Genomic DNA, 17,812 nt, shown 5'->3' on the forward strand with positions numbered 1-17,812 from the left:
GTTGATGGTATTTTGATAGGGATTGCATTGAATGTATAGATTCCTCTAGGTAGCATAGACATTTTAACATATTTGTTCTTCCAATCGACCAGCATGGAATGTTTTCCTATGTCTTTGTGTCTTCCTCAATTTCTTTCATAAGTGTTCTATAGTTTTCTGAGTACAGATCTTTTGCCTCTTTGGATAGGTTTATTCCTAGGTTATCTTATGGTTTTGGGTGCAACTGTAAATGGGACTGACTCCTTAGTTTCTCTTTCTTCTGTCTTAGTGTATAGAAATGCTGATTGTATTGTGTATAGAAAAGTGTATAGATAGTGTATAGAAAAGACTGATTTCTGTGCATTGATTTTATATCCTGCCATGCTGCTAAACTCCTGTATGAGTTCTAACAATTTTGAGGTAGAGTCTTTGGGTTTTCCATATAGAGTATCAGGTCATATGCAGAGTAAGAGGTTGACTTCTTGCCAATTTGGATGCTTTTTTATTTCTTTTGTCTGATTGCTGAGGCAAGGACTTCTAGTACTACATTGAACAGCAGTGGTGGTAGTGGACATCGCTGCTATGTTCCTGACGTTAGGGGAAAAAGTTCTGTTTTCCCCATTGAGAATGATAATCACCGTGGGCTCTTTGTAGATGGCTTTTATGATTCTAAGGTATGTTCCCTCTATCCCTACACCACGAAGAGTTTTAATCAAAAAAAGATGCTGTACTTCTTAAAAAAAAAAAAAAAAGAGAGAGAGAGAGAGAGAGAGAGAGAGAGACACGCCTCGGTGGCTCAGCGTTTGAGCGTCTGCCCTTGGCTCAGGGCGTGATCTGAGGGTCCTGGGATCAAGTCTCGCATCGGGCTCTCTGCATGGAACCTGCTTCTCCCTCTTCCTATGTCTCTGCCTTTGTCTCTCTCATGAATAAACAAATTCTTAAAAAAAAAAAAGATGATGTACTTTGTCAAATCCTTTTTCTGCATTTAATGAGAGGATCATATGGCTCTTGTCCTTTCATTTATTAATGTAGTGTACCACACTGATTTGTAGATGTTGAACCACCCTTACAGCCCAGGAATAAATCCCACTTGGTCGTGGTGAATGATCCTCTTAATGTACTTGTTGGATCCTAACTGGCTAGTATTTTGGTGAGGATTTTGGCATCCATGTTTGTCCGGAATATTGGTCTATAATTCTCCTTTTTGGTGGGATCAAGGTGATACTGGCTTCATAGAATGAGTTTGGAAGTTTTCCTTCCACTTTTAGTTTTTGAAATAGCTTCAGAATAGGTATTAATTCTTTAAATGTTTGGTGGAATTCCCCTGGAAAGCCATCTGGCCCTGAACTCTTGTTTGTTGGGAGGTTTTTGAGGACTGCTTCAATATCCTTCCTGGTTTGGGGTCTGTTCAGATTTTCTATTTCTTTGTTTCAATTTTGGTAGTTTATATGTCTCTGGAATGCATCCACTTCTTCCAGGTTGCCTAATTTGTTGGCATATAGTTGCTTATAATATGTTTTTATAATTGTATTTCTTCAGTGTTGGTTGTGATCTTTCCTCTTATTTGGGCCCTTTCTCTTTTTTTTTTTTGGTAAGTCTAGCCAAGGGGTTTATCAATCTTTGAGGAGGTCACATCAGAATCAAAGACAAAAACCTGAGTTTGTGTATAGGGATTTATAGTTTGTCACACAGTTAGAAGCAATCCCAGAACCACAGCTCATCTGTCTTGACTTTTAACCTACTCAATTTCCATTGCCTGAAATGCTCTTTAAATAATTTAAAAATAATTTGGAGTGCCTCATGACCCATTTGTGGTTGTTAAAGTTTTTTAGATCAATTATCAGGACAGAGGTTATTTTTTGGACTCACCACAATTTTAGTGAGTATTCCTAATACTAGAGCAACAGACTAGATTAGAGTATGTTACACTCTCTTCATTCTATTTTTAAACAGCCTGATTTGTAGTCCCAGAAAAGGCCACAGACTGGTAATACTGGAAAGTTAAAATGATGCAGGTATATGAGCCCCAAGATTCAGAAAGAGGCACAAAATTAGTTAACTCTGAATAATTTGATAAAATAGAAATGCAGGATGGGATCCCTGGGTAGCGCAGCGGTTTGGCGCCTGCCTTTGGCCCAGGGCACGATCCTGGAGACCCGGGATCGAATCCCACATCAGGCTCCCGGTGCATGGAGCCTGCTTCTCCCTCTGCCTGTGTCTCTGCCTCTCTCTCTCTCTCTCTCTCTCTCTCTCTCTGTGTGACTATCATAAGTAAATAAAAATTAAAAAAAAAAATTAAAAAAAAATAAAATAGAAATGCTAGTAATTGCTGGCTCAGAGAGAGAGACAATGTAGAAAAAGAGAAGAAAGAAAGAGTTTGATTCTTCATAGAAAAGTCTGTGGAGCTCAAAGCTTTCTAAGAATCATCTACTATAAAGGGGCGCCTGGGTGGCCAGTTGATTGAGCATTGGACACTTGATTTTAGCTCAGGGTCATAGGAAGGAACCCCGGTCAGGCTCTGTGCTGGAAGTGATGCCTGCTTAAGATTTTCTCTTTCTGTCCACATCCCCCTCCAGCTTGCTTCATCTCTCAAGGGGGAAAAAAAAATCTATGTATTCAATTAAATATTTCAAGTGGGATTTTTGACAGTAAAAGTCTAGACAAGCCAAACCCATTTACAAAATAGTACCTACGGTAGTATACTTAAGGAAATGAATAAATATTACCTTGTATATAACTATAAAAAGTTAAAAATTATTTCCAAACTTAGTAATTTCTCAGCCCAAATGATAGTTAAAGTGAAGAAGCAAGAGCAACATTCATCTTACCACTGGGTCAAGGCAGCCAAATATGGCACCAAAAATGAGCATCTTGCCAATCTTGACATTCACAGGCAAAGCTGCAAGGTGTTGGCCCAGTGGTGTCAGTGTAGGCTCATTTAATTCACATGCTCCAATTTTTCGGAGTAAATTCATTGCATTGCTGATTACTTGAAGCTGAGGAGGATCTAAGGCTTTGGAGAGGAAATCTTCAGGAGAACCAAGATTGCATTTCTGCACATTAAAAAAAGAGTGATAAATCAGTATGTTATTAGAAAGAATTGATCAAAGAGATGGTCAAATTGGAACTAAATTCTAAGCAAAGAAACATAAGTATCTGAGTAAGGCTATCTTATTTTTTCTTATAACTGGGAGCGTGTGAGAGACTGTGTATGTGTGTTAAGGATTGGTGTGAGGATGAGATCTTCTAGTCCATATTTTTAGTTTCTTCATTCCAGATTTTTGCAAAGTCAAAATCTAAGAACTGAAGGATATTATAGATCTTTCAGACTAGGAAGCCCTTGGTCTAGGTCAGGGTTTCTCAATCTCAGCATTGTTCTTTTGGGCCAGATAATTCTTTAAGGGACTGTGCTGTGCCATATAGAATGTTTAGGGGTAGTCCCTGGCCTCTACCTATAAATGCCCATGTAGCATGGCCTCCTCCTCCCCCCAGTTCTGGCAACCAAAAATGTCTGAAGACATGGCCAAGTGATCCCTAGTGAGCAACATTATTCCCAGTTGAGACCTACTGTTAGTCTATTAAGGGTGAGTGCCTGTGGTAGAATTTAAGCACAGTGGGTTACTTATAAAAACATGGGGGAGGGAGTATTTACTCGAGAGTAAATAAAATGATTGAAAATGTAGAACACAGAGTAAAAGAAGTTTAAGTCTTCTGTTTTTTTTTTTTTCTTTTTTAGAAAGGAGTAAAGAATGAGAAAACAGCATTTGAGTCCCTGTGGGATTACCATAATATGAAGACATAATTCCTCCAAAGGCACACGCAAGATTTCTGGGACAGAATAGTCCATAAAGCCTTCAAATCTGAAAAATAATATTAAATACTTCACCTATTATCAGAAATGCCACACTATAATGACTGATGTATCTTTTATTTCCAATGCAGTGTCATACCTTTCTCTTGTGTACATCCGGAAGCAGAAGCCATCTCGGACCCTCCCAGCTCTTCCCTGGCGCTGCAGAGCACTTGCTTTACTGACAAACGTCTCAACCAAAGAACTCATCTGACTGCTTTCATGGTACCTGAAGAAAGTTTTAGGAGAGAATGTTCAAAGGACTTAAATAAAAATCTGAAAAAAGCTGGAAATAGGTGATTGTTAAAATTACATTGAAGACAGGCTAAAAAAAATCTATCATAATTGTGGACCACTATTTTTCAAGTCATGTTTTGTATTTAAGTAATTTAGCACTTCACAAATTAAATCTCATACTATCAAAGTAAAAGCTTTAGATACCTCTACAAGGGAAAAACCTATTTAACTTAATTTACCCTTTCCCAAATTAATCTGACCATGGAAGGTGTTTTAATGAAATGCCTATCAATTATGCAACAAGAATTCTTTGAAAGAGTTTAATGCCTCTTAGTAGTCATATGCATTGCCAAATATTGCTAAAGTTTCCCAATACAGGGAGAGACTACCAAGGTGGTCCTGTCTGTTTTTGCAATACAAACATTAAAATACAAACATTACTATTTATAAAATAGTAATCTTTTTATTCAGATTCAGGTAAGATTACCTATAAAGTGCCAATTACTATACCAGATACTTTCAATTATGAAAAATACTCATTTTCTCCATTTACATATGAGGGGATTGATGATTATACTTACTGGTCTTATTATCACTTGCTCAACATTATAGATCAGAGATTTAAATCCAATTTTTATTCCAAAACCCATATACTTTGTTATAATCTCATAAATAATGTTTTTGTAAATATATTTTACAAATTTACAAAAAATTATGTTCTGAAATTTTTTTCAGAGCAGTTTTCTACAAGTGAGCGGTACACTGGCATTACTTATGGGAAAACTCATGACAGGAAACTTGACATTTACTCATGGTTATTCTGAAGTTTCTTAACAGTTTCTCTGAGACTTTTTATTTTGAATAGAATTAGAACTTTTAGGATTTTCCCCCTATGATTCTATGATTTCTCCTAAGAATACAAGAACCTCAAACCCTTTTCAAACTTACTTATTTTCTTTTGTTCTTCCGGTATCAATTACAAATACAACATCTGGAATAGTGATACCTGTCTCTGCGATATTTGTTGCTAAAACAATCTGAAAATAAACAAAAGCCAAAAGATTTAGCTAACAACTTTCAACAGCATCCCATTATTTAAACTTTAGTTTGAGCTGATGAATTTTAAAAAGTGAATTTCAAAATTATTTACAAAAATTCACCATCTATTTGCTATTACTGGGTAACTTTCACTTGTTATAGTTTTCATCACCTTAGCCTGCCAGTTATAGATTTTTACTTTTTTTTTTTTTTATAGATTTTATTTATCCATGAGAGACACAGAGAGAGAGAGAGAGGGAGAGGCAGAGACACAGGCAGAGGGAGAAGCAGGCTCCATGCAGGGAGCCTGACGTGGGACTCGATCCCGGGTCTCCAGGATCATGCCCTGGGCTGAGTGCTAAACCGCTGAGCCACCTGGGCTACCCAAGCCTTATATCTTTAATAATGCATAATATAAATAATCAAATACTTAAATTTCACTATTAGTTTCGTTTCTGATTATGTTAATCTACAGAGCATCTAGAGTCTGCCATGCACTCTAAGGCACTTAATAACATTTTAATAACTGTCTTTGATGTTAAAGAGTTGTAACTTTTTTTTTTTTTTTAAGATTTTCTTTATTTATTCAAGAGACAGACAGAGAGAGAGGCAGAGACACAGGCAGAGGGAGAAGCAGGCTCTATGCAGGGAGCCTGATGCGGGACTCGATCCTGGGTCTCCAGGACCACGCCCTGGGCCGAGGGCAGGCGCTCAACCGCTGTGCCACAAAGGCATCCCTAAAGCGTCGTAATATTTTCACAAAATATTCTCAGATCACACATAAATTTGCTGCACTGAATTTTACCTTCCTGACTCCAGGAGGAGGAAGTGTGAATGCTGCAGCTTGATCTTGAGTTGAAAGAATAGAATGCAGAGCTATCACTTTATATCTGAAAGTTAAAATCATAGTTCTTAGCAAGAGTTTCTCTTTAGAAGACACTGCAAAGAATAATAAAATTTATTTGCAAATAGCAATTAAAAAATTTTTTTATTATGAAAAATTTTAAACACAAAAGCTCTGAAAACGATACAATGAAACCACATATACTCATCAAAGAAAAAAATACTTAAGATGAATTTATATGGAATATAGGGTTTAAAGAATTTTTAAAAATCTGCTTGGATATGATAACCGTGACAGTAGTAATGAACTGTATCAGGACAAATATACTAAACAGCCACTTCCATATGTCTGGATGATAAAATGCAACCTGTAAGGGTTTGGCGCTGTCCATTGGGTTGGGGAGGGGAGTCACCATCTTATTCTCAACCACAGGATTCCCTCTGCTTACTCATATTAAGAACACAGAACAAAAGCAGAATACCTAAAATTTTTAGTACATTAAATGCTAGAATAGAAATGTAAATAATTTACTTCACTTTGGATAAAGGTAAAAGACTGAAAATTCTGATCAAGAGTTTTAATAAATAAAATTTTTTGATTTTAAAACTACTTAGAATATAATGAAGATTTGTAGTTACCGTTCAGAAAAAAATCTTCTGTCAGTTGACAAGAGATCATATAACTGCTGAATATGTGCAAGTCCTGGTAAAAAGATCAACACTGCTCCTTCAATATTTCTGAACTGGGGACTTCTGTCTAGAATTTTTAAAGAGAAAACAAAATTCAACATAAGAAAAGTAAGGGATAGCATGTAACACGCTAATAAAACATCATCACTTAGCAGAAGTTTCATCAAAACAAATGGAGTCAAATTAGAAAAAGATATATACCTAAATATATAAGAAGTTCCAAAATGAGATCAAGGTTGATTTTATGAGGATTCATGTAGAGAATAGCATGCTGGGTGCGGTTGCTATACTTTTGGTAAAATGGATTTAAATCAGCACTTGATCCAGTATGAACTGGTATATATTCCTATAAGAAATACAATCAGAAAAAAGTGAACAAAAATATTAAGTATTTTTATAAACAAGGAAAAAAGGAGGTATTTGCAGTCCTTTAAAACTATTTCATTTCATCCAACCTTCTTAAGTATAGCAAAACTTTTAATCTTGTCATGCATATACTAAAGTAAAGAAGAGCTAAGAAGGGCACCCAGGTGGCTCAGTGGTTGAGCATCTGCCTTTGGCTCATAGGGTGATCCCAGAGTCCTGCCTCAAGTCCCTCCCCATGAAGAGCCTGCTTCTGCCTCTGCCTATGTCTCTGCCTCTCTGTTTCTCATGAATAAATAAATATTAAAAATAAAAATAAAAACAGAACACTGTACACATCATTCTGTGGCAACTAAGGAGCAGGCCAGGAGAGGTCATAGGTTACTATGGAGGGGGATAGAGGGCACGGGGTGGCGGGGGGGAGAGGAGAATTTTATGTAGGTTCCATGCCTAGCACAGAGCCTGACTTCAGGCTCGATCTCATGACCTTGAAATCATGACCTGAGCCAAAACCAAGAGTCAGACACTGAACCAACTGAGCCACCCAGGTGTCCCCATAACTTCCTCCTTCCTTCCTTCCTTCCCCTCCCTCCCTCCCTCTCTCTCTCTTTCTTTTCTCTTTTTCTTTCTTCTTTCTCTCTCTCTCTCTCTATCTCTCTCTCTTTTCTTTCTTTCTTTCTTTCTTTCTTTCTTTCTTTCTTTCTTTCTTTCTCCTTCCTTCCCTCCCTCCCTCCCTCCCTCCCTTCTTTCTTTCTCTTTCTTTCTTTCTTTCTTTCTTTCTCTCTCTCTCTCTCTCTCTCTCTCTCTCTCTCTCTCTTTCTTTCTTTCTTTCTTTCTTTCTTTCTTTCTTTCAACAAAAAGAGAGATGCAGAGACCTAGCCAGAGGGAGAAGCAGGCTCCATGCACATAGCCCAATGTGGGACTCAATGCCAGGACCACGGGATCATGACTTGAGCCAAAGGCAGATGCTCAACCACTGAGCCACCTACGTGTCCCCTCATAATGACTTTAATAAGCAGTTTATATCTGCCTCATTCCTATTAGATTCTCCTTTGGTTGCTGAATTTCAATGATCTCTTTTGAAATACCTTTATATTCTGAAGTCCTTTAGTTTCTAGTTGCTATCTCTGGAATATTAGGGAAAGATTTTAGTTTTTGCTTTCTGGATTTATCTCCTTAATGAGAAGATAAAGTAACTTCGTGTTTCCATCAGATTGGATATAAGCACAAAATCTCATTGATACAATAAAAATACTAGATATAGTACCACTAGCTAAGATGGAGGATAATTTAGATTTTTTGACAGTTTTAAAAATAAACATGTCATTGAAACTAATTCTCTAGGAAGAAGTGTGCTTGCTCTAGACAGCCTCACTATATAGTCAAGGCTGGCTCATACCAGGACAGAAGTTGCTGAGAAAACAAATGACAAACAACAATCTAGATTTTGGGCCTCCCCAACTCAACACCTGAGGTGTTGAGATTAAAATAAAATAATAACAAATTTACTCCTAAATAATTAATCATTGCTATAAAACAATAAAAGTTGCCTCTTATTTACATGGCCCTTGATTATTTATGTCTTTTTTTTTTTAAAGATTTATTTATTTATTCATGAGAGATACAGGTAGAAAGGCAGAGACATAGGCAGAGGGAGAAGCAGGCTCCTCGTAGGGAGCCTGATATGGGACTCGATCCTGGGATCACAATCTGAGCCAAAGGCAGACGCTCAACCACTGAGCCACCGAGGCATCCCTATTTATGTCTATCTTTATGGCCAAAATAATGTAAGAAGATAAAAATATCATAAACCAAAGATTAAAGAAATGACCTTTAAAATTTGCTCAAAATTCTATCTCTTTTCTACCAAAATATACACAAATCCACTGTGCCAGCCATATGATTTCAAACCTCTCAAAGAAGGTTTGCCCTGGGTATCACTATCAGATGTCTTTGAAATTGTTTTCTTTTTACCTGATACTTTTTTATTCCCCCTGCTTTGCTTGTAACATTAATGGTAATTTCTTCCTCTTCCTCCAGAAATTTCTGACAGTATTCTGAATCCTTCTCCAGTACAAAGCCCGTTTCTTCTACTATATCTTCAAGATGGAAAACCTACATAGATTAAGGCATATAAATGGTGAACTCAAATTCATTTCAGTAAACACTATTTTAAAGAGAATAAGGGGATCTTCCCTTTTGAATGTTACCAAATGTTAATTTATAATATTATGAGGAAAATCTTCTTTCTACATTATTTGCGAATAGAAAACTTAGCTGGTAGAGATGAATTTGTCCCTAGAAGTCTCAGGACAAATTACATTACAGTATGTAATTTTTATTTGTGAAAACTAATTAAGAGAGCAGTCTTTATAAGCTGAACCCAAAGCACAAATATTACGAAAAGAGGCAGAAAAGCAGCTTCAATAACAAGCCTAAATTTGAGAGGTTGGGTGCAAAAGGAGTTCCTTATTGCCAGGGAGCCACCCTCAATCTGGAAATAATGGTTTTGATATGGAAATGTTTTATGTTCTGTACTTCTTGGGTACATCTTTCAGCAGAATCCTTCCTTCCAGGCCATCCACCCTCAATCCAGGCAGCACCAGCCATCTGATTCCCAAGCCATCTCCAAGTCTCCTCCAAGTCCTCTCCTGACTTGCAGTACTGCAGGACTAGGTATGGCTACTAGGCCTATCTTCTGGGGGAAATTCCCTGGTAGGAATGTAGCTTGTATTGATATACTCATTATAAAGAAAACTTACCTCAACAGGATAGCTTCTTCCTGAAATTCTGAGAATAGGGCAGTGTGTGAAATACGTAGAAAACTTTTCACTGTCTACAGTGGCACTCATTAGAATCAAGTGTAGATCAGAGCGTTTCTGTAAAATTTCCTTCAAGATAATTAGTAAGAAGTCTGACTGGACACTTCTTTCATGAACCTAGTATAAATGGAACAAAAAAATTAATCACATATAAGGTCTATTAAGAGGCCAAAATAATCACTCAAATAAAATTGGTTGGTAAGATTAGGTTATCTCCTAAATTTCCCTTAGAAGCAAACCCAGGGGCAGCCCGGGGGGCTCGGGGTTTAGCGCCGCCTTCAGCCCAGGGCGTGATCCTGGAGACCCAGGACTGAGTCCCACATCAGGCTCCCTGCATGGAGCCTGCTTCTCCCTCGGCCTGTGTCTCTCCCTCTCTCTCTGTCGCTCATGAATAAATAAATAAAATATAAAAAAAAAAAAAAAGAAGCAAAGCCAGGGTGACTCCTAAAGTTCTGCCACTAATCTCAAACTGTACTGTCATCATTATCACAGGACAGATGCACTATATAGAAAAAGGGGGGTTGGTTAATAGGGATCTAGCAGGGTCTCAATGAATTGTCTAAGAAAAATGGTTTTTAATGCCCTTCTGGCACACACATTTAGGGAAGAACTGATGTGGTATATAGAACTCCCTATCTTCTGAATGTAACTATCTTCCAACTTTGTATATCCTGACTTATTTCTACCACGTTTTTATTTTGTAGGATTTAGGGCAGCGTACAAATATTAAGTATATCAAGATAACAAACTAAAACAGGTTTTATCATTCATTTGTTTGTAAGGGAGGCAGTAGTGGGTAAGTGTTCAGGTTCTGGAACCAACTGCTTGGGTACAACTCTTCCTGGCCACTTACAGTATGACTTTAAGAATATTAAATATTTCTGGGTCTATTTCTTATTCTATAAAACAAGAATACCAATAATATAAACTTTGCAGAGTGATTTTAACAGTCGCAAAGCCCTTAGAACAGAGCCCAACAAATAGTAAGTACTTAGTATTGTGCTAGATGCTGGGGCTGTAAAAATGACCAAGACAGTTCTCTCCATTTCAGTTTATAGTCTAGTATACTGTACAGTATGGCTTTAAATTTACCTATGAAGGGTAGTTAATTCAGGAGGTCAGGAAATATACTAGGAGAAATTGCCATCAATGCTAAGAACAGAAGGCTGAGTTTGAAAAAAAGGAGGAGGAACAGGAGGCGAAAGGGCGAAGAAGTGGTCATGTATAAAATCATGTAAAGGGGTGCCTGGGTGGCTCAGTGGTTGAGCATCTGCCTTTGGCTCAGGTCGTGATCCCGGGGTCCTGGGATCAAGTTCCGCATCGGGCTCCCTATAGGGAGACTGCTTGTCCCTCTGCCTATGTTTCTGCTTCTGTGTGTCTCTCATGAATAAATAAAATCTTTTTTTTTTTTTAATAAATAAAATCTTAAAAAATCATGGTAAAGAGAGGAATCACAATACATTTCAGGGACTGGAAAAACAAACATAATACCTTCAGCATGGGACAGGGCAAGAGATAAAGCAGGTGAAGTACTCGGTAAATTGCTGTGTAAAACCCTATGACTTTGCCCTAATGAGCTGGGGCAGTGACAAAAACATTTTAGGGGCACCTGGCTGCCCCAGTCAGAGGAGCATGCAATTTTTGATCTCAAGAGTTTTGAGTTCAAGCCCATATTGGGTATAAAGACTAGAGATTACTTAAAATCTTTATTTTTTTAAAAAGATTTTATTTATTCATGAGAGACACAGAGACAGAGAGGCAGAGACACAGGCAGAGGGAGAAGCAGGCTCCATTCAGGGAGCCTGACATGGGACTCAATCCCGGGTCTCCAGGATCACACCCTGGGCTGCAGGCGGCGCTAAACCGCTGCGCCACTGGGGCTGCCCTACTTAAAATCTTTAAAATAAACTTTTAAAGCAGGGGAATTATGTGGTCTGAGATTTTTTGTAAAAAAGGTAAGTGGCAGGGTGCCTGGGTGGTCAGTTAGTTAAGTGTCTTTCGGCTCAGGTCGTGATCTTAGGGTCCTGAGATCAGCTCAGAATGGGGGTCTGTGCTCAGTCAGGAGTCTGCTTCTGCCTCTTCCTCTGCCCCCTCCACTGCTTGTGTACTCTAATAATAAAATCTTTTAAAAAAAGAGAATGGACTATAATGTGGAGAATGCAATGGAGAACAAAACAGAAAGGAAGTTTAATTAGAGGTTTTTGAATACTTAAAAAATAGCCTCTATAGGGCAATACTGGTTGAATATGGAGAAATATGAATGAATTTGAGAAAAGGAGAATTGACAGGACTAGGTGACTGGATTTATGGGATGTGGGAGAAAGACAGACGAATCCTAGGTATTCTTACTTGGGTGGTTTGACCAGGATCAGTAAATCAGACTGCCAATATTAAACTATGAAGGAATACCTTCCTGAAGTTGGTCTGGCTTTTAAATTAGAGTTTACCCTAAGGCAAGAATATATAATGGGGAAAAGACAGTCTTTTCAATAATAATGTTGGGAACTGGACTACTTTCTACATCATACACAGAATAAACTCAAAATGGATTAAAGTTCTAAATGTGAGATGATAAAACTCCTAAAAGAAACATAGGCAGTAATCTCATGGACACTGGCCTTAGCAATATTTTTATGGATGATGTCTCTTCAGGTAAGAGAAATAAAAGCAAAAATAAACTACTGGAACTATAACAAAATAAAAAGCTTTCGCACAGTGAAAGAAGCCATCAACAAAACAAAAAGTCGACCTAGTGAATGGGAGAAAATATCTGCAAATCATATATCCAGTAAGGGGTTAATATATATAAATATATATAATAAATATATAAATATATATAATATATATAATAAATATATAAATATATAAATATTATATAAATATAATAAGTATATAAAGAACTTACAGTATTCCACACCAAAAAACCAAAATTTAAAAATGTATGGAGGATGTGAATAGACCTTTTTTCAAATAAGACATACAAATGGCCAAAAGACACATGAAAAGATGCTCAACATCACTAATCATCAAGGAAATACAAATCAAAATCACAACAAGCTATCACCTCACACCTGTCAGAATGGCTAGAATTAAAAACATAAGAATTAAAAATCTTTAAAAAAAAAAAAAGGAAAAAGTTAAATACATTATGGGACATCCAAATTATGTACTATATAGCTATTAAAATTGTGTTTTTGTAGATGAAAGATGTGAAAAAAAAATTTTTTTTAAAGATTTTATTGGGATCCCTGGGTGGCGCAGCGGTTTGGCACCTGCCTTTGGCCCAGGGTGCGATCCTGGAGACCTGGGTTCGAATCCCACGTCAGGCTCCCGGTGCAGGGAGCCTGCTTCTCCCTCTGCCTGTGTCTCTGCCTCTCTCTCTCTGTGACTATCATAAATAAATAAAAATTAAAAAAAATTTAAAAAAAAATAAAGATTTTATTATTCACGAGAGACACAGAGAAGCAGAGACACAGAGGGAAAAGCAGGCTCCCTGCTGGGAGCCCAATGTAGGACTTGATCCCAGGACCCAGGATCATGTCCTGAGCTGAAGGCAGATCACAACCACTGAGCCACCCAGGTGTCCTAAATGATGTGAATAAAATTTAAAACATACATACATACTAAATACATATGCATAAAATATGCAAATTAAATGTTAACACTGATCTTTTTTCGGGGTTATGAGATTAAAAGTTTTTACTTTCATTTTTGTAACTTTCTATGTTTGTACTATTTTCTAACCAAATGGAGAAAAAATTACCCAATAATCTATATGTATTCTATTAATTAAAAATCAGTGAGTGAACTTTTACTACTACCTCTGAACTTGGTGAATTAACAGACTCAAAAAACTTTATATCAGGAAAAAAATTTTAAATATTTCTTGAAGAAGGGAAATGCTATATATCTTATTTCTTCTTGATAAAAATAAATTTTTTTTAAAGATCTTATTTATTCATGAGACACACACACAGAGAGAGGCAGAGACATAGGCAGAGGGAGAAGCAGGCTCCTTGCAGAGAGCCTGATGTAGGACTCGATCCCGGGATCATGCCTTGAGCCAAAGGCAGAGATGCTCAACCGCTGAGCCACCTTGACAAACTTATGTACAAAGAGAATCAGTTTACATATGCTAGGCTACTGTGCCATTTAAAACAATTGCCATAGGAAACTTTTCAATTTAAATATTCAATTTAAGTGTGCATTCAAATTTGATTCAGGGAGGGTAAATCTAGAGAGAAAGTGAAGAGCTCTCTTTTTTTTAAGAATCAAAATCCTTTAACAACTAAATGTAGTTGAGAATCAGTGTCCTGGTTAGACCACAGACTGTAGCCAGATGGCCTCAGTTTGAACCCCCAGTTTCAGAACTTACTGGCTTTGTGAACTTATACAAGGTATTATAACATCTCTATGCCTCAGTTTGACAACTGTCAAACAGAGGTAAGAATATATACTTCACTGGAGTGCATGAAGGATTAAGTGAATTTATATATATAAAACCAGAATAGGGGATCCCTGGGTGGCGCAGCGGTTAGGCGCCTGCCTTTGGCCCAGGGCGCGATCCTGGAGACCCGGGATCGAGTCCCACGTCGGGCTCCCAGTGCGTGGAGCCTGCTTCTGCCTCTGCCTGTGTCTCTGCCTCTCTCTCTCTCTCTCTCTCTCTGTATGACTATCATAAATAAATTAAAAAAAAAAAAAAAACACCAGAATAGCATCTAGCATATAGTAAATGTCATTTTTTTTTTTTTAAGACTTTATTCATGAGAGACAGAGAGAGAGAGAGAGAAGCAGAAACACAGGCAGAGAGAGAAGCAGGCTCCATGCAGGGAGCCCGATGTGGCACTCGATCCCTGGACTCCGGCATCACGCCTGGGCTCAAGGCAGGCACTAAACCACTAAGCCACCTGGGGATCCCTGTCATATGGTATTAAATCAATTAACATGAGACACATTTACTAGAGGAAATTAAATAATTATATATAAAGCGTCTGGTATTTAAGACGCTAAAATGTTAGCTAGTATTAGAAATAGCATCTTTTTATGTTTTTAATTATTTTATTTACTATTTATTTATTTGACAGAGAGCAATTGAGCGTGTGCACAAGCAGGCAGAGCAGCATGCAGAGGGAGAGAGAGAAGCAAGTCCCTGCTGAACAAAGAACCTGACACAGGGCTTGATCCCAGGACACTGTATGACCTGAGCTAAAGGCAGATGCTTAACTGACTAAGCCACCCAGATGCCCTGAAATAGCATCTTTTTAATATGAAATTGTTTTGAATTTATCTCAACTTTAGAATATACTCACCTCATCTACAATAACATGAGATACATTAGTTAGGAGACCATCTTCTTGAAGTTTCCTTAGCAAAACCCCTGTTGTACAATACAGTAACCTTGTAGATTCACTAGCTCGAGATTCCATCCGGATCTGATATCCACACAAAGAATTCTGAAGGGAGAACACAAGGTTAAGATTAGATTCTCACAAGTGATCTGGGAAACAAGCACTAAGAAATGTAGCACAGGTGCTAATCCTAGGAGCATCTTAAGTAAATCCATCTATTTATTAAGATTTTATTTATTTATTCATGAAAGAGAGAGAGAGAGAGAGAGGCAGAGACACAGGCAGAGGGAGAAGCAGGCTCCATGGAGGGAGCCCGACATGGGGACTCGATCCTGGGTCTCCAGGATCACACCCCAGGCCGAAGGCAGTGCTAAACCGCTGAGCCACCCGGGCTGCCCAAGTAAATCTATTTAGTGAAATTTATTAATTAAAATTTCCCACGGTTTTCAAGGATATAAAACTATAAAATCTGTTTTTCTTTTTATTTTTTGTTATTTTATTTTTTATTTTTTAAAGATTTTATTTATTTATTCATGATAGACACAGAGAGAGAGAGAGGCAGAGACACAGGCAGAGGGAGAAGCAGGCTCCACGCCGGGAGCTCGATGCGGGACTCAATCACAGAATCCTGGGATCATGCCCTGAGCCAAAGGCAGATGCTCAACCACTGAGCCACCCAGAAGTCCCTGTTTTGCTAATTTTAAACAAGAAATACTTTTGTTCTTTCAAAGTCTTGAGATAAAAGTTGCTCACCCACTTTGGATACCATCCATATTATCCTATTCTTTTTGTATTTTTTTATGGGGGGAGGGGCAAAGGATCAGGGAGAGACACAGAATGTCAAGCCACTTCCTGCTGAGCACAGAGCCTGATGTGGGGCTCAATCTCACAACCTCGAGATCATGACCTGAGCTGAAACCAAGAGCTGGACCCTTAACCAATTGAGCCACCCAGATGCCAACATTATTCTTTCTAATTCAATTACCTTGGAACAAAATATTGAGGTTATCAGAGCAAAAATTTAGAGCAGTTCCTAAAATTTTCTAACAAGATTTCATAAAAGCTGTCACCATTAGTTGGTATTGTATCAGTGTTGCCTGATGGGAATCTTTAAGTTCCTTCTATTCCCACCACATTTAGTTTTCTTTTCAGTCATTCTTTTATTTGCTATGTGTGTACATGTCTGTAATCTTAACGTGAGTTCCTTATAAGATAGAAACTATCTCTTTTCCTCTTATATTCCATGAGAGAAACCCAGACCATCTATTACATAAAACATTTTTAATAAAGGGGTACCTGTCTTAAAGACAGAGGCAAAAATGTTAAAAGACCAACATCTCCAGAAAGAATGAGGACTTGGAATTCATCGTCATTGGTCCTAAGCAATTTATTATTTCTATATTTTGTAGTCATTCTGAATAAGGTTTGGCTAGTTTTGGGTGTGCTTATGTGGCAAAATGCACAAGAGATATTTAAGTATCTTTTCCTTTTTTTAAAAAATAAAGGGCTTGAGAACAGTCTAGCTTTTTCTTCTATATTGTTTTTTCCTTGTTTACTAAAAAGAATTAATGAAAATCAGGACTACATTCCACAGAAAAGATCTGCAGGACTTTGAGATTTATGATACTACAGTCAAATGTCTATTTGTCTATATTCTTTGTTCTCCTTAGCAGGTAACATATTTGAATATTCAGCTATTAAAGTGGATATATTTTTTCCTTGATATGAGAATTTTAATGACCGAAATACTAACAACCCTTTTACTATGAAGGAGGGTGACACAACACCCTTTGATGACCATCTATCAAAGAAAACAGGAAAAGTGCCTGAGATCAGCTACTGAACAACCTCTTACGTGGGACAGGTTCCATTTGGACCCCAAGAGCAAAGGTGACACGAGTAATGTCACCACTCACTCTAGTTGAACAACAGCTTACCCTTCCTCCAGGTCCATTTTCACAGCCCAACTCGTCACATACTCTTGTGGCTAAACTCACTGCTGAGATTCTTCGGGGCTGGGTGCAGACAATGTTACACTTACTCGTTCCCCACTCATTTAGAAGCAAATCTTCCAATAGGAAATGAGGTACTTGAGTACTTTTGCCACTCCCTGTTTCACCTGCTACAACCACTACCCGGTGCCTTTTAAGAGTTTCAACAATCGAATTCCTATGTTTGAACACAGGTAACTGTTGCCTTTCCTTTAGAAGTCTCTGGTATTTTGGTGTGCTCTGCAACTTTCTAAACAGGTTTCTAACAGGTTCTAAATCTTCTGCTTTTTCTGATTCCAAGGACAGTGCAGAAAAATCTTCATCAGAAACTAAATTTTCCCAAGATTCCTCAGGATCTTCAGAGTTTTCTCTCTTATTTTCAGAATGCTGTTGCTGCTGTTGCTGCTGCTGTTTCAATTTGTTCAGAAGTTTGGCAATAAAGAGATCACGTGGTTTATTGGTTTCCATTTTATTTAATTCTTCCTTTTTCTTTTCTGCATCACTCCACTCTAGCCAAACATCTCGGTAAGTGGGAGGAAGTAACTGATGTACTGACTATAACAGAAAAAAAGCAGCAGTTATGTTATTTTTACTAACTACTAGATACCAAAATTCAATAGGCTAGAACTTAGTCTTCCTTTTAAAATGTAA

The 17,812-nt window shown here is 37.7% G+C and overlaps 1 protein-coding gene and 1 long non-coding RNA gene across 3 annotated transcripts in view; one reads left to right on the plus strand and one right to left on the minus strand.

The window, feature by feature from the left end:
• LOC140597941 (uncharacterized) overlaps nt 1-4,122 on the plus strand; it is a 34,782-nt gene extending 30,660 nt beyond the window's left edge. For both annotated transcript variants that reach the window (XR_012000013.1, XR_012000012.1), the window contains one exon: nt 3,922-4,122. This is a non-coding gene — a long non-coding RNA (uncharacterized lncRNA). The remainder of the gene's footprint in view (nt 1-3,921) is intronic.
• Nucleotides 1-17,812, minus strand: part of DHX29 (DExH-box helicase 29) — a 48,903-nt gene that overhangs the window by 9,274 nt on the left and 21,817 nt on the right. Inside the window, exons 11-21 of the mRNA XM_026018737.2 lie at nt 17,108-17,716; nt 15,132-15,275; nt 9,763-9,939; nt 8,975-9,115; nt 6,839-6,983; nt 6,587-6,704; nt 5,910-5,994; nt 5,015-5,103; nt 3,930-4,058; nt 3,764-3,839; nt 2,808-3,032 (exon numbers count right to left, since the gene is read on the minus strand). Coding sequence (XP_025874522.1) covers nt 2,808-3,032; nt 3,764-3,839; nt 3,930-4,058; nt 5,015-5,103; nt 5,910-5,994; nt 6,587-6,704; nt 6,839-6,983; nt 8,975-9,115; nt 9,763-9,939; nt 15,132-15,275; nt 17,108-17,716 — 1,938 coding nt within the window. The remainder of the gene's footprint in view (nt 1-2,807; nt 3,033-3,763; nt 3,840-3,929; nt 4,059-5,014; nt 5,104-5,909; nt 5,995-6,586; nt 6,705-6,838; nt 6,984-8,974; nt 9,116-9,762; nt 9,940-15,131; nt 15,276-17,107; nt 17,717-17,812) is intronic.

This window comes from Vulpes vulpes, chromosome 2 (genome assembly GCF_048418805.1).
Source record: "Vulpes vulpes isolate BD-2025 chromosome 2, VulVul3, whole genome shotgun sequence".
NCBI classification, from domain to species: Eukaryota; Metazoa; Chordata; class Mammalia; order Carnivora; family Canidae; genus Vulpes; species Vulpes vulpes.